Source organism: Gekko japonicus, unplaced genomic scaffold (assembly GCF_001447785.1).
Source record: "Gekko japonicus isolate JY-2015 unplaced genomic scaffold, Gekko_japonicus_V1.1 scaffold304, whole genome shotgun sequence".
In the NCBI taxonomy this organism is placed as follows: domain Eukaryota; kingdom Metazoa; phylum Chordata; class Lepidosauria; order Squamata; family Gekkonidae; genus Gekko; species Gekko japonicus.
The window spans coordinates 73,600-98,372 of NW_015161960.1; the positions used below are offsets into that span (position 1 = coordinate 73,600).

The 24,773-nt window shown below is 43.5% G+C and overlaps 1 protein-coding gene across 1 annotated transcript in view; it reads right to left on the reverse strand.

Annotated features, from left to right (window-relative positions):
* LOC107126035 (serine/threonine-protein kinase TNNI3K-like) overlaps positions 1 to 24,773 on the reverse strand; it is a 197,290-nt gene that overhangs the window by 32,722 nt on the left and 139,795 nt on the right. The window contains exons 6-7 of the mRNA XM_015429529.1: positions 19,005 to 19,064; positions 14,676 to 14,845 (exon numbers count right to left, since the gene is read on the reverse strand). Of these exons, the coding sequence (XP_015285015.1) occupies positions 14,676 to 14,845; positions 19,005 to 19,064 (230 nt within the window). The remainder of the gene's footprint in view (positions 1 to 14,675; positions 14,846 to 19,004; positions 19,065 to 24,773) is intronic.

Below are 24,773 nucleotides of genomic sequence, written 5' to 3' on the forward strand. Positions count from 1 at the left end.
CCAGCAGCTTCCTGTAGATGATGCTACCACAGTAGCTCAGACTATCGTGACACACAGGGGTGATTTCCTGGTGCGGCGGCTGCAGTTTGGGGTCAGTATGGCCCCAGGGATCTTCCAGAATCTCATGGATTGTCTTCTTAAAGGTATCCTCGGGGTGCAGCCATTCTTTGATGAAGTTCTGATGTGGCCCCCTCTGCCAAGACCTTCGCCAAGACACTGCGTGCCGTCTTGCAATGTTTCCACAACACCGTCCTTAATGTGAAACATGAAAAATGTCTCCTGGGGGTCCTGCGGGTCAAGTTCCTGGGATTTGTGGTCGATGCACAAGGCATCCACTTAATGTCCAACAAGGTCCGTGCCGTTGTCGACACCCCGATTGCTGAATTTCTACCATTCCTTCTTGCCCCACAAGGCCACTGTAGCTGAGCCCGTGCACTGCTTGCTGGACAAAAAAGCTCCCTGGGTCTGGTGAGAAAATATTATGGTCAACAATTGGGCCCCCCGCAAATTTATTTATTTATTTATTATTTGTATTTATACCCCGCCCTCCCCGGAGGCTCAGGGCGGCTAACAACATATAATTAATAAAACAGTAAAACAGTAGAAAAAATACAAAATATTAAAATTACATCATAATGTATAACCTATCTAAAACAGATCTAGCTAAAACCAAGATGGCGGTCCTCTAAGCGTCCCAGTCTTGCCCATAATGCAAAAGAGAGTATTTAGGGCCTTGGCAGTCCATGCCCATATCCAGATGTATGGGGTTAGGGTCATCTTGGGTCACCAGCTGCCTGATGGCTGGGAGGTCCCCATGGCCTATTACTCCCGGACTCTGTCCTTGGCCGAGCACAGCTACGCGCAGATTAACAAAGAGGCTCTGGCAATTGTGGCAGGGGTGAAAAAGTTTCACAACTACCTCTATGGTTGGCCCTTCACTGTTGTCACCAATCACAAACCCCTGCTGGGCCTATTGGCCCTGGATCGCCAGATGCCACAGATGCTGTCACCCAGGGTGCTCCACTAGTCCATCTTCTTGGCTGGCTACCAGTATGCACTTCTTTACCAACCTAGAAAAGCGACGGGTCACGCCGATGCTCTCAGCCATCTCTTGCTGCCCTCCTGCAACCTGGACCTGGCTCTGGCCCACCAGATCATGCTCAACGAGGACCCGCCCAACCGTCCCATCCAGGTCTCTGACGTGTCCCACCACATCACATGGGATCGCATCCTCTCTCGTGTTTTGGACTGGGTGGGGAGGGGATGGCCTGCTAGCTGGGCGGGCCCAGAATTTGCTGCATTCTCCTCCCACCGGGACAAACTGTTGGCCCACAAGGGTTGTCTGCTGTTACACCAGCGAGTCCTAACAGCCTTATATGACACACATCCTGGGATCGTGTGAATGAAAGCTTTGGCCTTCAGCTACGTTTGGTGGCCAGGCATGGACAGTGAGATAGAGAACTGTGTCAAACGCTGTCAGACATGCCAGGAGTCCTGACTGGAACCACCCCGGGCCCCAGTGCAGCAGTGGGAATCCTCCCACAAACCATGGGCCTGGCTGCACCTCGACTTTGCAGGCCCCTTCCAGGGACAGATCTTCTTCATCCTGCTGGACTCAGACACCAAATGGTTAGAAGTGATTCTGGTTCCTTCCACGTTGTCCCGAGCAGCAATCCGCACCCTATGGCGGGTCTTGAGCACACATGGAATACCCGAAACAGTGGTCATGGACAACGGGATGGCTTTCACCTTGTCAGAATTCCAGGAGTTCATGGACTACTATGCCATCTGGCATGTCCGCTCCGCTCCCTTCCATCTGGCAACCAACGGCCCGACCGAGCAGATGGTGAGAACAACAAAGAAATCCCTTCACCAGATCGTCCATGGGGACTGGGGCCACCTATTGATGGCCTTCCTCTTCGGGCAGCAGGTAACCTCGAGCACCACCACCGGCCACAGCCCCGTGGAACTGCTAATGGGCAAGCAGCTCACAATCGCCTTGAACATCTACACCCTGACCGGGCTCCAGAGCACAGTTTGGCCCCGGAAACCCAAGCAGCTCCCCATGGATTCTCCCCGGGCAACCCTGTTTACATGAAAAACTTCTCCAGGGGCCCCGCATGGGTCCCAGCCAAGGTCATCAGGGTAACCGGGCCCCTATCTCATAAAGTTGCCATGGAAGAAGGCCAGCTGCTCCATCGGCACATTGACCAGCTCTGCAGCCGCCTCCTCCCTGCCAAAATCAGGTCACCCACGTCCCAGCCAGAGGATAGCGAAGAGGACCTGCAAAGCCTCGGAACACAGGAACCTGAGGAGAACTCGCCAACTGTAAGTGAACAGCTGGCCGCCAGGGAACAGCCACCAGAGACAGCCGGCGAAATGCCAGAGCTAGCCATTCCTGAGGGCCCAGACTCCGTGCCAACACCACCTCCGGTCCCCCGTTCCTCGGCAGGTCCGATCACCAATGTGGCCCCAGAATCCTCGACCCCGCCAGCAGAGCCATGCCGCTCAAACTGCGAGCGGCGCCACCCCGCTTATTTAAAGGACTTCGTTTGCTGAGAGTGTCTGAACCTTGGGGGAGGGGTGTTATGTATCGAGATGGAACCATACTTGCAAAAGGGCTTGCTAGCGTACATGCAGAATAGTGTAGCTTGGAGCACATCACAATAGAAGGTTTGGATCTGAGAATGAACCAATAGATTGATCCGGATCCTAGTAATAGCCAATTGCTAAACAATACCCTGGAAATAGCCTATCGTGAGCAATGTTCCCTCTAAGCTGTGGAGTCTTGTAAGCAAAAATTCTACTTTGTGAGCTACTGGCATTAAAGTTGTGAGCGAGCAATTTGGCTACTGCATAAATTAGTTTGATCTGGTGTCATCCTTCCTGAGCCAAGACAAAAATGTGTGAGCCAGAGGCTAAAAAACTGTGAGCTAGCTTACACTAACTCAGCTTAGAGGGAACACTGATCGTGAGATGTGGGGTGTGTGTTGGGTGTGGTGTGTTTCATTAATATAGGCAGGGCTCTGACCCTGCAAGTTTATCTTAGTTTTGAGCTGAAACCACTAAATAAACATGAGCTAATCACTCTACGCGTCTGAACCCAGTATATTTCAGTATCCCGAGACTAAGTCCCCCCCCCCCCAGGGTTGTGCAGTGTTGTGCTGCTGTGCTGGTGTCTGTTACAAGATGAACCTTACAGTTAGGGTTTGAACATTAGGTGTTAAAAAATATTCCCTCAGTCAGACTTTTGTAGGGATTAGGGCATCTTGGGCTACGTGCTGCCAAATTTCAGGTTTCTGGGTGCTGTGAAAAAGCCTGGTCTATTTTGGGTTATGCGAGATTCTTCCAGGAAGTGATGTACAATTGTGTCATTTACTAGATGGCTTTTAAAAAAGTAATCTATATCTTGAATTACTTAAATATCAAATTTCAGGTTTCTAAATCATGTAGAAGCAGCCCAAGTAGCCCAATAGTCTGAAGGTCTCTGTGTGAGACCCAAGCATCTTTATGTAAAAGATATGTTTGACATTCATAGGGTGTCAGACTAGTTAGGTAGCTCTATAAAAGATAAACATTGAAATTTGAGCCTTCTCATTTACAAAGGAGGAGCTGGAGCAGTAGTGAAAGCTCTGTCTTCCCCACTGCCCCAGTCCTTATCAGAGATGCTATGGTATATTTCACCTTAACAGAAATGCTTCTTAGTCTACACAGGTATTCCTTTCACAAACCCCAGGAAGGAGAGGGGAGTTGGGATCATGAGCACAGCAGAGCAACTATTGTGGAATCTATTGTACATTAGGCTGGAGCAGCAGGTCATTCCAAGACAATGTATAACGGGTGCTGAAAGAATGTCTCCTCACTCTACTGAGCCCAAGTGCTCCTTCTACACTCTTCAGGAAAGAACACTTAAATTTAGGAGTCCTGTCATGTTTCCTCTGTCAACCATACCCCTTGGCTTCTTAGCCCAATTTCTGCCAGTTGCCAAATATCTGTGAGTATGCACTCTCTTCTTAACAACTGTACACAATTTCTCTTGTCTCTATGTGAGAGCTTGCTGTAGATCCATTGTCTCCTTGGCCCTCCTTAGCAGCTCCTTATCTCTACCACACATCTTTTCAAGTCCCTGATTTTCAGTCTACTCTGTCCTATTATCTTTAGTCATACTGACCATCAACCACCAATGCTGTCTATCACTCTTGTCTTTCTCTGCTTCCCACCAAAAGCATGTATTCACTTAAATGCAGTGTATGAGCCAGTTTGGTGTAGTGGTTAAGTGCGCGGACTCTAATCTGGGAGAACCGGGTTTGATTCCCCACTCCTCCACTTGCACCTGCTGGATGACCTTGGGCAAGCCATAGTCCTGGCACAGCTGTTCTTGAAAAAGAGCAGTTTCTGTCAAGAGCTCTCTCAGCCCCACCTACTTCACAGGGTGTCTGCTGTGGGGAGGGGAAGGGAAAGGAGTTTGTAAGCCGCTCTGAGACTCCTTCGGATAGTGAAGAGTGGGGTATAAATCCAGTCTCCTCCTCCTCCTCCTCCTCCTCCTCTTCTTCTTATTTCCCTGCATTCTCCCCTTTCTTCAAGTCCACATCTTCAGTGCTGCTTTCTTCTCTCCCTGCCCCTCAGGTGCTTCTCTGTCTCTTAGGACCTCTTCTTACTCATCATTCCAGTCTTCAGTCTGCCACTCAAAGTTTCATTTCCTCAGCAGTCAGAATGTTTATCAACATTCTATGATACCAAAGTAGTTCCTATCAACTACTGTAAGAGGTCCCATCACAAAATCTCATGATACATAACATTGTATAGGTGAACTAAATCTTCCCTTAATAAGCTTGCATAGGCAGCAAGTCTGTAAATTACACTTCTGGGCTAAGCCAAATTCCTGGTAAAGTGAAACATTATAGTCAACATGAACTGTTCCATGAAAAAAACCTCTGAAAAGAAATGGGTACCTAGTGCTATTTTTTGCATGTGTGTATATCACATAAAGACACTTGGGTGACTGTACAGCAAACTCTCCCTCATTTCTAAGCAGTCAGTGTGAGATATATAACACAGAATCTGCTCGAGCTCTTTAAGGCATGACAGTGAGACTACATCTATCAGACCAAAACTGATACTCAGTGGAGAGAGTAAAAAAGGCTGTTAGTTTTTAATGTTCCATAAAAACCTGTGCTTTGGAAAACAGATGTTCATTCGGTCTGCCTTCAGTGCATTTGCTTACATGAACCTTGAAAAATCTTCTGAGTTTTTTTTTTTAATCATTAGCCATGGTTCCAGGATGCTGACACTCTTTTCAAAGTTGAGAAAGAAGCTGAACTTTATAGTAAAGTAATTAGTCATTGGGGATGTTATTTACTTCACATGACCCAAAGAAAACAAAGCTAAAGAAAAGAAAGCCAACACAACCAGATGATTTCATAGCTTCTGGCCTTGTTTAAGGATTCTCTTAAAAATGCTTTCAAGGTCTTTATATTGTAGAACTTGACAGGATAATAGAATTAGATTTGTTGAATCCCACTAAACTGTATAGTAACATGTCATCAACTTTTCAAGTATTTTTCTGGGTAAAGCCTGTTAATCTACCTCTGCTAACACATAAACCATGAAATGAAAAAGGGCAACTCAATCAGTTATCCATGTGGCAGAATGTTCGCCATTCAGCATGGTTATGTTCAATGACTGGCTACTGTCAGTAGAACACAGATGGCCTGTGTAAAGGTAGATGGTGTTTCCAGCCTGGATGTAAATATTATCTCAAGGTCCTTCCAGTTTTGTTGAAAGGACAAAGTGGTTTTGCTTAAGGGACTGGCAGGCTTGGTTTTGTTATAGAGCTGCTTCATGCTGACATATGGAGTGCCAATGTCTGGACGCCAGGGGAAGTCAAATGCTATCTGCCTGAGCCACATTAAAAATGTGTGAGAAAGTGAGGAAAAAAAATAAAACTATTCTCCCCATTTATAATAAAGATGGCAGCCAAAATAATGAATGCTGGATTTGGGCTGGGGGAAAGAAAACTAGGTACAGATCCTAGTGTGGGCATAAAGCTCACAAGCTGATTTAGGGCATATTGTTATCTCAGCCTAACTTATTTCACAGAGTTATTGTTTTATAAAGCAGATTAATTCCATGCATAGTTCATGGGATCCTATAGCAGTATGAATGGAAAGAATTCACAGAAGCATATCTTTCCTGCCTTTCCTTTCCCACAGCCGCTCCTTGAAACTCCCCTGTCCTACAAATCCTCTGCTGAGGGTCAGGAGACCTTTGTTAACAAAATGTATTATGAATTTGGAGCTGGGGTGTGTGTGGAAAAATTGCCCACCTCTACTGCTGCTGGAGGAAAAGTGGTGGCATAAACATTCCATTTAAATAAGAGAGAGGTGTAGTGATGGACTTTAATTGAAGACTTCTGGTTTATGAGCAAAGTCAGAGGAATCCAAAGCTAGATTATAGCTGATGAAAGCCCCAGTGAAGTAGCAATACAAGGAACCATATACTGTAAAAGGTCAACTAAGTGTGAACATGGGATTAGTCTCATCTAGTGAATCTGCTTCCTTAAGCAGATTTTGGTAGTGTTCCAGAAAGCGATGTGAAATTGTAGAAAGTGGGGGTTAAAAGCAGTAGCCACAAAATAGGAGCAAAGAGCCATAGAGGGAATCTTGGCTATCTAGACTTCTCATACCTCCTGCAAGTCCTTGTGGGTTCCCACTTGTATATTCTAATAGCAAAGTCAGCCAAATCTGAGGATATTTAAATCTGGAGACTAGACTCATGAACAGACAAGACAGATCTTTCTACAAACCTGAACAACACTCCAGGTCTGCAGAAAAATCTTAAATCTAACAAAACAAAATAATTGAGGGACTTAAAAGCTCCCAAAATAAAAACAATGAGTGCCTGTAGCTTTAAAAAAACAGATGCCCCCAGTGGCTGTTGCTAGGCAACAATAACAGAGGCCTTGATTTCTGTCAGTAAAAGGCAGGTGGATGGGTCACGGTCCTTGTCAAGGCTGTTTTGGCCTCTGAGGGAGGACTCATTGGGGCAACTTGATATCACATGACTTGCAGGACTCACCTATGTCTGGATGCTTGCTACCTCATGAAAGCCAGTGTGGTATAGTGGGTGGTGTTTCAGGCTAGGACTTCAAATCCCTGTTCTGCCCTGGAAACACATTGGGTAACCGTGGACTGGTTAGACATTCTCAGCCTAATTTACCACACTGGCAGGGCTGAGATTGACCATTAAGAACACCTGGACACCTCCTGGTGGGCCAATGACCTCCCACCCAGGGCCTGCCAGCCCTCTGACAGAAGGGCTGAGCCCACCCCACCAAGCCCACCGCAATGTAGGAGAGTCATCACCCAGCCAGCCTGAGGTGAGGCAGGGCAGACAGTGCCTGGCCCACAGGAGCCCCTGAAAAAGGCAAGAAAGAGGAGTTACTGGCACCTGAATCAGCCTGCTTGAGGTAAGGCAGACACTGGCGCCCAGCCAGGCCCCACATAAGATGGGGCAGATGGTGGCACCTTACTGAACCCTACACGAAGCAAGGCATATGGTGGCACTTGGCCTGGCTGAGCACCTGGAGGTTGGCAACCCTAGGCCTGGCAGCAAGCTCTGGGTGACTTGATACCACTTGACTTGCATGACTCAAGTAGGCCTGGCTGCTTGCTACTGTTCAACAGCAACCACCCTGTGATAGCCAGTGTGGTGTAGGGTTAGAACTTCAGAGTAGGGTCTGTGAGACTATACTTCAGACTTCTATCTTGCTGTGAAAGCTCACTGGATGATTTTGGACCAATCACATACTTCCAGACTAACCTACCTCACAGGTTTGTTGTGCAGATATAAAGGAGGACAGGAGAGTAATGTAAGCTGCTTTGATCCCTACTGTGGAGAAAGACAATAGTTTTCCTAGGTAGAGGCTGCAGGGAGGGAGGCAACAGAAAGCTGAAGATAGAGGGGCAGATAAAGGTGGGTTGACTGTTGGGTGGAAAGGAGATGGGGTTGCCAACTCCAGGTTGGGAAATTTCTTGAGATTTGAGGACTGGAGCCTGGAGAGGGTGGGGTTTGGGTAGATGAGGGACCTCAGACAGGTATAATGCCATAGAATCCAGGCTCCAAAGCAGCCATTTCCTACAGGGCTACTAACATTGCCGAACTCAAGATGAGGGCTGGAGATCATCCAGAATTACATGTACTCTCCAGATGACAGAGCTTGGAGAAAATGGCTGCTTTGGAGGGTGCAGCCCATGGCATTATACCCTGCTGAGGTTGCATCCCTCCCCAAACCTCACCCTCCCAAGGCCCCACCCCCAAATCTCCAGGAATTTCCCAACTTGGAGCTGGCAACCGTGAGGTTGAACTGATTTCTGTAGCTAGTAGATCCATTATGATTCCTGGAGAGTCGCTGCCACTACTGCTGCTGTGAGAAAGGGAGGGCTGGGAGAGTGATGAGGGGCAGAAAGAGAGAGGAAATGACAGGCATTGAGGAGAGGGAGAGTAAGAGAACAGGTGGCACTGGCAAGAGGGAGAAAGAGTGTGAGACAGAGAAGTAGAGGGAGAGTGGACAAAGCAAAGGTGGGGGGGAATGCAATAGCTGCTCCTGCAAGTTTCTTGCAGGTTCCCACTTCTGTGTGTATGTGTGTGTGTGTCTGTATTCTTTCGGGGGGGGGAGGGAAACAGCCAGTACTATAATGTCCCTGTATAGATCTATGGTGCAGCTTCATTTGAAATACTGTGTGTGGTTCTGGTTACTGTATCACAAAAAGGACATTGCAGAACTAGACAAAGTACAAAAGTGGACAACCAAGATGATTAGGGAGTTGGAGCACCCTTCGTATAAGGAAAGGCTGAAGAGTCTGGGACTTTTCAATCTAGAAAAAGAGATAACTTAGGAGGGGGCATGATAGAGGTTGATACACTTATGCACGGGATAGAAACAGTAGACAGAGAGAACCTTTTCATCTTCCCCCAAAATACCTGAACTCAAGGGAATCCAATGAAGTTGATGGGCAGTAGATTAAGGATGGACAAAAAGAAATACTTCTTAACACGACGAGTGATTAAAATGTGGAATTTACTGCCAGAAGATGTAGTGATACCCACAAGCATGGTTCTTCTTACGTTCTTATGTTCTTTGTCCTATTTTCAGTTCATTTCATCCCAAGCCTTTCAGTTAGTCTTACAGCCATGTACTCGTGTGTCCTGTGTTACACAGTGACAATAGTAATTCATATTAAAAATAATGTATAAACATTATGAATAAATCTATCCTGCCTTTGGCCAAAGAAAAGTGACCTTTTGGAGAAAAATGGAGGCAAAATGCTAGACATCTATCAAAGTAGCCAAGAAAATGGGGACAAGAAAACCCTAAGCACTGCAACCTCTTTAAAATCTGAACCAAATTAACTTTCCCAATGCCCTTGATACTGGCCTCTCCTTGAGCTATGGGCATGAATTTAAGCTAACCTTTCTCTGAGTCTTCCTCTCTTTCATGGTTCTGTAAATAGTAAGGCCGACTGTAAAGGACACAAAATTAATCTGTAATAGACACAGTCCTGCACAATGTTTTGAAAGACGTGTGATAGGAGGCAATCTAATAGTTTTAGTAGAACAAAGCTTGAGTCCAGTGGCACTTTAAGACCAACACATTTTTATTCAAGGTATAAGCTTTAGTGTGCAAGCACACTTCAGATGTATCATTGCTTACTCTGAAGTAAAAAGAGCTGTTTAACAACAATGTCAAGGGTCAGTCTGTGGGAGGAAACTAATCTTTCATAGAAGGCTTTTCTGTTTCCTGTATTCAAGCCTCTTCCCTTTTTCAGGGCACATACTTGGAATCTCTACATATGTTCAGGCAACACAAAGATGCCTCAAAAATTTCAGCTGCCATGAACAACACATCTGAGGAAGTCTGAATACCCCTTTATACGGGTCTCACAAGTTCTAAATAAAATAATTTCTCTACACCACTGTGGTGTGGTGGTTTGAAAGTTGGACTAGGATCTGGAAGACTCAGTCCCTAGGACTGCCATGGAAGCTTCCTGGGTGACCTTGGGTAAGTCACATATTTTCAGCCTAATTTACCTCACACGGTTGTTGTGAGAATCAAATGGAGGAGAGGCGAATGATATCACTTCAGGTTCCCACTGGGGAGAAAGGTGGGGCATAACTGAAGTAAATAGGTAAATAAAATTCAGCCCCTTTCTCAGGTAGCAGATGTTATCTTGTACTCAGGTTCCAAAATACATGTCTGTCTATGCTCCTGTTCTATGAAAGAAATACACATTTACAAAACAGCTCTCAGGAATCCAGTGCAGAGAAACTATCCTTCCTTCCCAGCCATCTTCTCACTCTGCTCTTAGCTATAAAGTTACTGGTTTGGACTTTAACAAGGGCTAAAGCAAAATGTTTTGGGGAACAGAACTTGTATGTGCTTTCCCGGATCCAATAATCCTTCAAGCAATGCCCTATACCCGGGAACCCCAATATACGCAGATAATTAGATCTCTAATTCCCAATCAAAACCCTGCTGGGCAAAAGCCCCTCCTGGCCCTGCCCACTTTCTGAAAACACTGGTGAGTTACAGGAAAGGTGTTGGTGGCACCAAGATGCCAACTGGTGCCATGTTGGGTATTTATTTATTTATTATTCATTTATTATTTACATTTTTATCCCGCCCTCCCCGGAGGCTCAGGGCGGCTAACAAGCATATAGCTAAAAAAACAATAAAAACAATACAAAATATTAAAAGCACATCACAAATTATAGCCTTTCTAAAGCAAGACTATCTAAAAACAGGATGGCAGTCCTCTGAACGTCCCATTCTCGCCCATGATGCAAAATTTTTTTAGGGCTTTGATGGTCCATGCCCATATCCAGATGTCCATATACCGGAAATTCCGGGGATTCCAGGAATTCCAGGGTGTTGATGGTATACTGATGCGTTGGTGGTATACTGGTGGTGGCGGCAGTTCCTATTCAAAAGCCTGGCGGAAGAGCTCCGTCTTGCAGGCTCTGCGGAACTGTGCTAGGTCCCGCAGAGCCCTGATCTCCTCTGGGAGCTCATTCCACCAGATAGGAGCTGCCACCGAAAACGCTCCTGTCCTACACAATAGCAGTAATGATCCTTGATTGGGTAGTGAAGTGCCTTTGCAAAACTGGAAGTAGAAAAGAGCCCAAACAGAATACAAGTAACATTCAAAGTTTGTTCGCAAGTACCTGGATGGGAGGGGGGATGAGTAGACCTCTTGATGACAGACTGATTTCAAACACAAGTATAGGAACAAAGCCTCCTCAGATGGTAAAGCAGAGAGGAGGAAGCAATAGCAAGAAAGAATGAGCAAGACATCTACAATTTGTGAGATCCAACAGGGACTTCAACACTGATGCAGCTGGGCAGCAAGTAAACTCAAGAGAAAGGTGTGACATTGTTCACCAAATGACGGCTTAAGCAGCTCTGAAGACAAACACAGGCAAAAATCAGGATTTAGGAAGGGTTTGGTTCCCAGTCATAGGGCCAGCAAACAAAAAGGGACAGAGGGAGCAGTTGTGAGTCCCAACCAAATGAGAGAAGGCTGGTTCTTAGAAGCCAACATAAACCATACGAAACTTGTGGCTATGGGGTTGACTTGCCCCAAATGTGGATATAACTTACAAGTTAAGTACAGGGGGAAACAAGAAAACATGCTAATGACAACAGAGAGAGAGATCTTTGGAGTAAAAGGCACACTGATGAAACTCCTGGAGGTTCCTAACTCTCATCCGATCACCCATCTTTCAGGTAAGGCAGTGTTCCAGTATCTGCCCACAGTGATTTCAGCTAATATGAATACATTCAGTGTGTGGCTCCATCCTTTCTTTAATATCTATCTGCCTTTCCCCCTTACTGGCCAGATTCTCTTTGCATCGTATACATTTTATGTATTAGCTTAAAGCCATAGCAAAACAGCAGAAACTCCTTCACCATCCTTACTCAGGTATAGTGTATTTGGAAGTGGTGCGGCACCCCCACATCCCAGTGACAGTTCAAGATAACATGGGTAACTTTTGGGAAAGTGACTTAGAAAGGTATACAATAACTGCTCCCTTTATCTGACCACGGGCTATTTTTCTAACCTTCCCAGTACCCACTCTGATCCAGTATCTGACAGTTTTTGAGCTGTGGTTTAAAACTATTTACCATGGTTAAACCAAATGGTACTTTTAACAGTGACACTGCAAGAGATATATCCATCAATCAAACAAACCAGTGATTCAAAAAAGAAATTAGTTCATTCTAAATTTCTGTCTCTCCACACTGATGTTAATTTTCAGACACAAATGTTTTTACTGGGGATCTGCCTACTCTCCTCTCTTTCCAGAATACAAGGAATGGCTTTTTCCAGGGCAGCAGTCTTGTCCCTGTGAGCAAATGAATCATTTTTAATACCAACCATCTTTTTCTTTCAGACTTCTGCCTTTCCAGCTTGGTTCCTCCTCCTTCCAACAGCAGCCTCCACATACTGCCAAAAAGTTCAAAAGCTTTAAAAGCAGTTTCTGACATTATGCTAGGTGGGGTGGGGTCACAGAGGAAGAGTGAGAAGTGGGGGTGCTTGCCCCAAAGTCTAACATCTAAAGGGATTCTTTGGATTTTAACCTGTGCCCCCTTATTGGTGCCGTTAGAGGGGCACACAGTGAAATTAGCTAAACAAAGGGGAGCATGGTATCCTACTTTGGGTAGCTAAAACTGACTGCAAGAGGTGAAAAATGTAACAATACAGTATAACAGTATTGTACAGAATCACACCCCTGCCTCTCAATTTGTATGTTTTAAAAAAATTAAAGCCTCAAGAAACCATTGTCATTAGAAAGCTAGGTCATTAATCATCTCAGTATGTTGTATAATTGAACAAAAACACTGAATCTGCAAAAACCATCTTCATTTTATTTTACATTTTGCCTCTGGGTAACTCTTTCAGTGTTCTATTTATAGGACTGGAGTTAGTTAATTTGTATTGCACAGAATTTTAGGGGGGAAACTGTTCTGTAACCCTTTGGGTTATACAGGAACCCATTTCAGCAAGCTAATGAGCTTGGGTGGCACACTGAGATGAACATTAAATTACAGTAGCAGGGAGGCTGCTGTGATAACTACTTTTCTTCCCCTCTTGGGTATCTATATTGTAACCTAAATGTGTCACTCGCTCATTCTTTTCATGCAAATCTATTATCTACACCACAAAAGAGAAACTAATATAAGATTTTCTCTAATACCATCCCACCTCAGTTGTTTTCCCTTCACTTCTGTTGTCACTCTTTCTTTTTCCTTTGATAACTATTTGTAGTCAGGTTAATATTTTTAATATGACAGGCCTAAGCCTCTTCATTCCAGAATGGATCTCTTCTCCTCTAGGGTGCTGTTTCAGAACTGTCTCATATAAAATGTTTGTTTAAACCAGTTCTGATGTATTCGTGCATACATGTTTCACTCAGAGTTATACCACTTTGCAGGTCGTAGTTTTAAGGCTGTATAAACTGTTGTAAATACACTTGCAAGGATCTGATGTGGAACATAGCTATCTTTTCAGTGATATTCCACATGAGGTTCAATGACGTGGGATTCCATGTGAAGTTCAATTATATGAGATCTGTTCTGGCATGGGAGTCTATTTGAGTAAAATGGTTCCCATGTGGCTCAAGTTGATTTTTACTACACCTCCAACATCTACCCCAAAAGATACATTTGTTGTTCAAATAAGTTCAAACAGCTGTCCATGGAGATGGAATCACAATTCGCCTTCTCAGCTGCAAATCTGTCACCAGTCTAATATGTAAAGAAATGCTGGACAGACCTCTCCAGAAACAATCTGAGTAACTGTTTTAATTTGTCTAACATCTAGTAAAGAACCAAAATATTAATCAAACCCTAGTTTAGGTTTGGTTGTTTGATGGGCCGCTAGGCTCCGGGATAAGCCATGCCCCAGGGACTTCAGTTCCTGCATCAGCATTAAGCAGGGCAATCCCTGACAGTGCCCCACTTCATGCAATTTACTTGAAATGAGACATCCATGGATGCCAGGAGGCACAGCAATTAAATTTCCCAAGGTTCTCAGTATCCTTGGACCCTGCACAAGGGTGTACCACAGCATCTCTTGGCCCTGCTGCAACAACTGGGGCCTCCTTCTCACAGCATCCCTTGGAGTTCTTGCTGTTCCACTCACCTTTGGTATGTTGCACAAAATGGGAAGAGGGGTGGGCAACAGGTAAAGCAAAAGAGAGCACATGGAAGAGATAATCAATATCAGTTCCACATCAGATCAAACAAAACACTAGTGTGAAATGGATCCATGGTGAGAAGGAAAACCAAAAATCCAGCAATTATGGAATTCATGCTATGAGCAAAGGAGATCTTACACAAAATATTTTACCAGTTTCTTTCTTTCGACTATCTAGAACCCAGAGTAGGTGGGGGGGGGGGAGCTTTTTTGGAGCTATTTCTGCTTCCATCTCCTGCGTGGTATGAAACACTAAAAGTTGGTTGTTTGTCTCCCTGAATAAAGAGTAATTTTAATTCTGTGATGCTTCCAGACAACTTCTCCTAGATGTCGGGATTTAACTGAACAGTCAAGAATAAGTTACAGGCAGATAACTTACTAGAGTCAAGGAAGGAATTCTTCCTTCTGAGTTCTTACCTTTGAGACCAGACAGCATAAGCTCTGGCATTCAAGGCGTATTCCAACTCAAAGCGGCTACGCAAAGCAGCAACATGGCTACGACCAGGGCACCCTCGAGCAACCAGGCAATCCGACGAAGAAGAAGGAGAAAGAGAACCACTGCTGTTGCTGGAGGCTGGAGACATTAGCTGGATTGAACAAAGGGGACATTGTCAGTATCCACTTATGACAACTGCAGAGTCTTGCCAGAAGGGCTGACAGCAGCGTTCGACACTTGCAGTATGTCACAAATACCCTTGCTGCTCTTCTTACTGCTCTCATCATGCTCGATGTTGTTTATATAAAATTGGTTGCCAAGGGGATGACAGTCATTGTAACCTGTACAAATGCACTCTGTGATATTTCTTGTTAAAGGGAATGGGATCCCATTCATATGCAACCTCTGTATGTAGGCAAGGGAAAGGCCCTTCACTCATTGTCTCTGGTTATGAGCTAGGAACAGGGATGACTTCCTTTTTATTGAATCAAGTAGAGACACTTTAATTATTAGTATAATGCCGTCTCCTTAGCCATTTGACTAATGTCATCTTATGTCAATAGTAAGACCAATGAAAACTTTTATTCGTATTTTTGTAATAGCTGGAAACCAGGACTGCTGCCTAGAAAAAAAGACAGAAATAAACAGAATCAGGTCTTTCTGAGGCCTGGTTCTGCAAGTCGGGAGTGTATCAACTGTAAACAATTGAGAATGTGGTATTATATATTTATATAATACTAGCAGTAAAGCTCGTTGTAAAAGCAATACAACGAGCTTTAGAAAGATGTGAGGGTTTATCCCAGTGTCGCACACTCTCTGTATTTTTTAAATGTATATGACATTCTCCACTTCAGCCAGTTGGTCCTGCACTCCTCCTGTTTGTATGTGCCTACGCAAATCTGTCTATGAGTGTGTCTGTATTTCTGCTTCGCAGCATGCCTCGGATTTTTGGTTTCCAGTTTTCTGTGTGTCTGGTCCCATCTTCTATCCACTGGCTTTTTTGTGATAACTAAGGCTGGTTCCCCCCCTGCCTCCACCACGCTGACAGCTGTTTACTTGGTGGGGTTTTTTTCCATTCTGAAAAGTGTTGCCTCAGCAAACTTGGCTTGGAGGCTAAAGACTGTGGGTTTTGTCCCCTGAGGGAATCAATTGTCATCTGGCGTGGAGAGAGAAGACAGTAGCTGTGTTCACTGGAGCGAAGCAACCATCTTCTGAGGAAAGTTTTGGCAGGCGCCGCCTCTGTGGGCGGGACTCAGGCAATGCAGCCAGTGGATAGGGACACCTTCTGAGTGACACATCATGGAGCCAACTGATTTAGGGGCATGTGGAATGTTCAGAAAGTGCCACCCCACTACTCAATTTTATATGAGAGATACTACACATTTTGTACGCTCAACAGTACTTCCCATCTGATACACAGGGCAAATGTTTAAGGACTGGGGTTTTGTTTTGTTTGCTTTTTAAAGGATATTCTTTACAAGCTTTCCAATTAGAATTCCAATTAATATTCTAGACGGAACAAAAATCTACAATGAAAGGCAGATAAACTTTAGATTTGGGTATCCCCTCCCCTCCTCTTCCCATCTTTCCTAAATAGAAAGTACTGAATGAATGGACACAATACCAGATTTTCCTGGGATCTCCCTGAAACTGCTCTCCATAGCTAGGTTGAAAGGAGATCCTGGATGCGGACATTTCCTTTATCCATAATGATACCTTGATGGGGCCAAGTGAGGCTGTGTCCAAGACTGAGGTTTGCTTCCCTCTCATGCAGGGTTGAAGAATATTTCTCTTAACAAGGCCAGAGTAGCTATAATATGAAGTAACTGTTGGATCTCACCATATGCAGACATTTTCGAGGGACATACTGACCATACAAAACTGCCATGACAAAAATGTTTATATAATGATGAACCACTGACTGAAAAACCCTACTCTTCATTTGAACATAAGGTCTGCAGTATGATAGCAGTAGATCTTTTTGATTTTGCTTTTTCTAATAAAAAGGAATATATTATTATATAGGCAACAATATTGAGGAGTGACAAAATAACTGAAGAACACTGAGTCTTGTTTCAGAGTGAAGCTTTTCAAAAGGGAACATCAAAAGGAACATTTTTTGAAAAGGGAAGGGGAAGAACTAAAAAATGTCCTTATTCACATAGCCGATCAAGATTCTGAAGATTTCCTACTCTTTATACAACCTTTGTTCCTTTAAACTTTACCCTTGGGTCACTTTGCCAATGAGTGATGGGTTTCAGCTACCCAAATATTGCTTTTCCTCCTTTGACTTCCACCAGCTCACAGCCCAGATTTAATCTCATATGCACTCCTGCCGATGTATCACAGTAGCTAGTTTGGTCTCCTGTGAGACCACAGTTACAGGTGATCTATTGCTTTACTTTTCCAAAACAAACAAAGCAAAAGCAAACTTAGGGGAAAAAACCCCACAATAACAAAACAAAAACAACAAAAAACCCTATCCTCAAATCCCAAAAGGTCTTAAAAGCACTTCCACCTAAACACAAAGTAACTTGAAGCTGAAGCTGCAGCCTAAAAAATGAAACATATGATGGAAGCCATTGTTCTGGCCCTTCAGCTTAAGAATGGTGACATATTTTGAGAGTTGTGGGGAGACTTTCCCAACTCATGCATAGAGCAGAAGAGTATTCCAGGAACTGTTCATTAAAATCAAACATGACTTCTGTTTTACCAGTCATCTTCTCTTGTCCAAAAGCCAAAAGGAGACATAGAATGAAGTTAAATTCATCTGACTCAACTGATTGTCTTAGAAAACATTTGAGCCAGTCTTTTCTCAACACCCATGTGAAACTTACTTTTCTTCAAGACAAATCCTCTGGTTCAATCCCCAGAACTTGCTTTCAAATGTCAGAGAGCAGGTCTGGCACATGAGGAGACAAATGGCTATGAAGGAGAGGCCCTTGGAGTCCTGAGCAAATATTCTACCTCCCACACATCTGTTAGGGGGCACTGTGGTAGAGTTTCAAGGGGTATGAAACCCAGAAGTTCTCCTTTTAGGGCTCTGATGAGGGGGCGGATCCAAAAGAATTATATTAGAATCCACTCTTAGAAATTAGACACTAGCTGCCCTCCAAGCCGCCAATATTTCAACACCCCAGAGTGATAGGTCTCTCTCCCTCCACGTACAAATCTGGGCCATGTTGAAAGCAAATGATACTAGTATGGGAATTCTAACACCGAGGTTCATTCACAATGTTTTCCAGAAGCAAAGACACTAGAAAACATTGGGCCACATTTTAAAGCTAAAACAAAGGACTAATAGTGCTAGCTTTTTATGCACTTTGTAGAGACTATCTTGCTTATGCTAAGCTTATTTTAATCACATTATGCTAATTAAGCTCATCTTGCAAGGACCTTTGCTGCTCCCTGGGAGCTCAGCTCCTCCAAACCTTTTCTTGCATGTCCTCGTTGTATTAATGCACACTCCACCCTTTGCACCATTTCAGATGATAATGATTCTAAGTAAAGTAGGCTAGACATCAAGAGTGGCTGGATACTAATTTGGCCCTTTTGAGGTATAAATGCTGATCTGATTTTGAGATGAGAAAGCTCTGCTTAGAAATGCTGCATGACAGGCACAGGGTTCTGAATTCAATTTTTCTGGATTGTTTATATCTTTGCCAACATGGGAGGGAGATGGATAATAGATTAAAAAAATTAGTTGGTGGTATGATAAGAAGTCTTGTTACCTGTGATGCGCACACCGCATTTTCACTTTATGGTACAGTGTATCTCGTAATGGATTTGGACCTCAGCTACTTCAGTTTGAACACTTGACCAGCCACTGAGACAGTTTTCTTTAGCATTGCATGAAAGAGACACAATTATCTATGGTGTGTATACTCATCTTTGCTATTGTGAGTGGTAAACATGTGTTGCAGTCTTTTACAATGCTTTAAAAACCTGTGGTCTCAGTTCAGCCACAGTCAACAAAAAGACTAACAAAATGAATGTGTACCTGTTGTAAATGTTGGATCTTTTGTATCACTTTTGAGTCTTAAAAACTATTGCTTATCTACAGTAATAGAGAATAATGAGGACTTTTGATCTCAGGTTCCATTCCTGATGGGCTAGCCTTTGTTTCAATTTTTAATAGTACTTACTGTATCTCTTTCACATAGCCCAACTTAGGTTACAGCTGGGCAAATCAGCTTGAGAAAACCGTGGGGCTTATCTTGCAACATTTTTTTGTAAGCAATCAGCCAGCCATCACACTTTCTCAGAACTATGCATTCACATCCCTCAATCACCACAGGTTATGTTGTTACCTCAATATTGCATAGACATTCTTCTAATTTGGAGACCACTTCAGAAAATTCTGGTCTTCCCTGAAAATACATCATAACAAAATGAATGCAGTGGAAATTAAGGACATTTAGATTGCAGAGAAAGAGAAAGAAGGTTGTTGTGTCTTTTTAAAATTGTCAACCATATATTTACAGATAGTGAAAAACAGCTTGCATATACAGTTGTGATGAGTGAGCTGTTTTGTATGCTTTCTTACCATTTCAGTGTTCTTTGTCCCTTCTTTTCCCATCATCCTTTGTAAAGCATCATCTGGACCTTCTTATATGCTGTAATAACTATAATTTTAAATCTGAGAGAACGAACATCTCAATGAAACCCAAGTGTAGTAAGTACTTGTGTGCGTGTATGATTTTAAGGGGCACATAATGTGCCTGTAAGAAGAGTTTCCTAGCTCCAGTAATGAAATACTTTAAGAGCACCATTTAGGGACAGTAAGGAGAGGCATTTGCTCCCTCCCACCCGAGCAATTTCATTCTGCAGACCATGTGTGGCTATTCTCAGGAGCTCACTGTTCTACACACTGAGTATTGTTATTAATGATTAAATAGGCTTGCATACTAGGTGTGCACGGCAAAGGCACCCTTTTCTTAAAAATCAGGTGGCCCTTTGGCTTGTGTTGATAAAACAGCTATTGTTCCTATGAATACAGAAAAAAACGATAGGCGTTATTTTATGCAGGAGTCAAGGATATTAATGATGGAGCTGAGTTTGCAGGTGACAGCAAATTATTCAAGACAGTGAGAATCAAAGTGGACCATTAAGGGCTTTAGATCATTGGAAGAATGGGATACAAATGAGGTTCAACTTAAGTAAGTATACTTTGATATACATTTCAACACAAAAAATTCCTAACTTCATATATACACTGATGGGGTATAAATTGACAGGGACTAACCAGGAAAGAGATCTTGGTGTCATTGTAGGTAAGTCAATGAAAACATTAATTCAATGTGTGATAATGAGAGATTATTAGGAAAAGAGGTTTTTTTTAAATCTTATATAAATCTATGGTGTTGTCATGACAGAACTAGCAAAGTCCCAGCAACCCAAATAACCAAGGGATTATTGTACCTTCCTTATGGAAAATGCTAATGTTTGGTGGCTTTTCAGTTCAGAAAAATGATTAAAGGATTGGGGAGGCATCATAGAGATTTATAAAATTATGCGTAGTGTGGGCAAAGCAGACAGAACGCATTCCCCCCCCCCCCCATTCTCTTAACACTAGAACTTGGAGTCATCCAATTAAATTGATTGGCAGACAATTCAGGAAAGACAAAAGAAAATGGTTCTTCACACAATGCATAATTAACTTATAGCATTTGCTGCCACAAGATGTGATGATGGTAATTGGCTGAGGTAGCTTTGAAAGGAGAATGGGCATAGGTCTATCTATGGCTATTAGTCATGTTGCTTATATGGGACTTCCATATTCAAAGGCACAAATACCAGTGGCTGGGAGCAAAAATAAATAAATAAAATAAATAAATAAAAATGGAAAGAACTGTTGGCCTTTGTGCCCTGCTTATGGGATTATCAGAATCACGTGATTGGCGATTGTTGAAAACAGGAGCTGGGTCTAGACAGACACATGATCTGATCCACTAGAGCTCTTTGTATGTCCTCACAAATACAGTCTTATCCAAAACCTAACTTGCATGATGCCCAGTGTCTCCTATCTGATTAAGATGTGTTCCGTTATCCAAATTACTGAAGTTTCTAAAAATGAGAAAACACTCATTGATCTTAATAGTCTTCACACATATTCAAATATATTTCTAAACCAGAGATTCCACTCTCTCAGCCCCACCTAACTCACAGGGTGTCTGTTGTGGGGAGGGGAAGGGATTGTAAGCCGCTCTGAGACTCTTTCAGGTAGTGAAGGGCGGGGTATAAATCCAATCTTCTCTTCTGTTCTTCTTTTTCAGTTCCTGATTTTTTAATTACTTTTTAAAAAATGTGACATCTTTGATTTGTAAATGTCACTTGCTTCAGTGTTCAATATATAGATAGAGCTTAGGTAAAGGTAAAGGTTTCCCTTGCTCGAAAGCCAGTCGAGTCTGACTCTAGGGTTGCGGTGCTCATCTCCGTTTCAAAGCCGAAGAGCCAGCGCTGTCTGAAGACGTTTCCGTGGTCATGTGGCCGGCATGACTAAACACCAAGGCGCACGGAACGCTGTTACCTTCCCACCGAAGTGGTACCTATTTATCTACTTGCAATTTCTTGCTTTTGAACTGCTAGGTTGGCAGGAGCTGGAACTAGAGATGGGAGCTCACTCCATCATGCAGCACCCAGGTCTCGAACTGCTGAACTACTGACCTTCCACAGCCTGCAGTTCAACGTCTTAACCACTTGAGCCACTGCAGCTCCTATAAGTGCAATTCAAATCCATTAAAAGCTCTCAGAAGAGGAAACATGGCTGGTGCCGTTCCAAAATCTGATCCTGCTTTTCATATGTATTGTATTTTGTATTGTTTCATTTATTAGAAATGAATTTTTTTTAATTGAAAATTCAAAAACTGAAAACTATACTTACTTTTATACCCCATAGAATTTGTCAATATTATTTTTAAGTGAAAGTCTTTCAAAAGTTACATGACTGCTGCTTAAGTTTATTTCATGCTGAACAGTAATTAAGCCATGAATAAAAAATAATGTCAATACCAAGATATATATGCCTTTTATGTTTCCCTTTTTAGGTATGCTGTTCTTTCTGCTTGCTATGATGATTCAGCTGATAGCATCATGTCCCTCTTCATGTGTTGTGTGCTCTGAAGAAATTACTCTGTGTCAAGGATTAACGTACATACTAGGTAACTAAGTAAGACACTTTAAGAGAACTGATATTTATTCTATACTGTAAGCTCACACAGCACTGCTGTAATTGTATCGACTGCTTCTCATGCCTGCTGCTGAGAGGTAAACTTTCAGAGAGCTAGCGTTTCACATTTTCACTGGAGAGTGATAGCATTGTTTCATTCCTCTTTGCCTAGAGGCCTTATCCAAACTATTCTGAGGCCTTCAGAGGTAATTGAAAACCTTTGTTATCCAGAAAGAGTCATTTCACTCAGCCAAACACTTTAAGAAAAACAAAATAGATCATTTTAATAAGTTTTGTCCACATTTTGTGCAAAGTTCAAGCTGTCCGCTGGCTGAATGAGCTATCAATTGCCTTATAACCCTGCCAAGGAATCTTTTGGCATTAGCAAGATTAAATGATGTACCATTGATACAGATTAGTATCATAAAGTGCATTATAATTCTGAAACAATGCAGGTTTCCCCCCCTTGGTGCTAAACGAGCTGTGGAAATGCTAACAAGATACAGTGGCTGTGTTCATTACATATTGCTTGCTAAAGTCAACAATTTAATAAGACACCTGATTAACAAATTTAAAGCAGATTGTGGTTTACATGCTGATTCTTAGGAAAAGGGAATTTGCTTACTGAAGCAGGAAAAGCAAAACAAAACTCCTAGCCTTATAGTTGCTAAAAATGCTAGATACAAACACACCAGGATCATAAAGCCTTCCACTAGCCATTCTGGCATACTGTGCCCTTTCTGCATACAAAAAACTAAAGAGAAAAAATTAAATCTATTGAGTTCTTTGGTTATGTGCTTTAATGGAAGTGTTTTTACTCACAAAACCTTTGTAGATCTGGCTCTACTTTAAGCTTAAGGCTAGATGCTGGTAATAAATGGATGCATGAAGCAACCAAAGTGACACACTGTTGGATGAACAGAAGCTTCAGGAAGGTCTTTAGCCCCAAAAGCGGATATTTAAAAAAGGCCACCATCATGACTACATTGCAAAGTTTAGTGAACAGATACTGCACTGAAAGCACAAACACATTATTAACATAGTTCAGCCCACCCAGGTCATAAGGTCCATCAGGCCATTCCAGGTAACACACTATCCAGTCATATTTGGCTTTCCTCATCACAACTTTTTGAGAATACATTACAGCCACATGAATGATAGGGTAACCATCTAGTGTTAAGCCTCTATTGTAAGCCAACAAACCTTTGTAGTGAAACTGGCAACAAGTATAAGAAAGTATGGCCCCGGTCACATGGGCCGGATATTGCGGGGGGGAGGCGTGGCTAATTGCCCCGGAGGAAACTAACGCCGGCCGCCCGAGCACATGTCCCGATCGAGGTCCCGTGGTTAGGGGGGAGATGCCGACCAGACGGGTATCCTGCAGTGCGGCACAGAAGCCACGCTGCGTGGTCACACTAGCAATAGCTCTTTGTGCGCATGCACTGTTGGGCGCTGTTGCGCAACCTGCGGAGATGGGCGCTGGATGCCATGTAAATCCACCGGAAACGTGATCAGACACCCGCCCTTGGCCCGCGGTTTCCAGAAACTAGTACCTCGTAAGTACTAGTTTTTTAATCCGCACCTTTGGCGGGGAGCCATGGGTTCGCCACGGGAGCACTGCGCTTCCCAGATGTTGGGGTGTGATCGCGCCTGGAAAATCCACGGGACTCCCGTGCCTCTCCCACGGCAATTTTGCCATGTGACCGGGGCCTATATTTATTATAACATCTTCCACATGTTCTTGCTGCTAAATCATACTGACGGTAACAATTGCTAATTCAAAATAACTTTGCACATCCATAGGATGGTCATCAGAAAGTTTCTACCCTTGAAAGCATTCTGCTGAATGGCACCCACGAAACTTGCTTCCATATCATCCAGTGAGCCAAGGGCAGTATCCAAGGCTAGTTGGCTGGCTGGATAGATCCAGGGCTTGTTTGTTTTATCACTAGCAAGTTGAATAGATGACCTGCTTGTATAAAATGCTGTCAAATGTATGTACTTCATGGGAGTGACTTCAGAAGGGATCTGTGGAATATAAGTGAAATGGTTCACTGGAACCTACTGTGATTCAAAAACAACATTTAACTTGAGTATTCAGGCTTCTAGACTCACTGCAGTGCCTGGTAAGAATATCTGCTTACCCTGGCTCCTTAGAACTGCAACAGACTTGCTTTTGTAAGCACTTCCCATCTCTCCCTTATTATAAAAGAGTTTTGGATGCCAGAATTCTAAAATTGGCCCCTTTAGTGTTAGGCCGAAAAAACTGCCACTCGGAAGACACTGGCTGGGTTCATTGGCTGCTTTGTGCAGTCCCGGCCAGCGTTCCAAGGTCATTTACATACGGAAGCTGATTGGACTACACTCCATTCCACTCCTCAAACTCACCCCCCCCCAAGGCAGTTGGAATTTTCAGTTGGGAGAGGAGAATGATGTCAGCTGCTCCCTAGGCAGAGGCTGTGTGTGTGTGTGGGGGGGGGGGTTGTAAAGACAGACAGGCAGATAAACGTTGGCTGATGGTTGCCAACTCCAGGTTCGAACTCCAGGACATAGGGTTGCCAACTCCAGGTTGGAAACTTCCAGGATATTTTAGGGATGAAGCCTGCTGAGGGTGGGATCTGAGGAGGAGGAGGAGGAAGAGGGGGACCTCAGACAGATACAATGCCATGCTGCCCACACTCCAGACAAGCTGTTGCCAGTCTCCAGGTGACAGCTGGAGAGATCTTAAAGCTTTGGTGCTACTTCAAAGTTCCCCAGGAGCCCAAAACAGAGTAGTGTTTTGGAAAATCTTGAGGAATTGTTTGGTGCATTTACGATGGGGCTCCTGGGGAACTATTGTTGCCAATCTTGGCCCAGCAGCCATCAAACCATTCTCTTCAACCCCCTGATGTGCAGCTGACTTTCCCCTAAG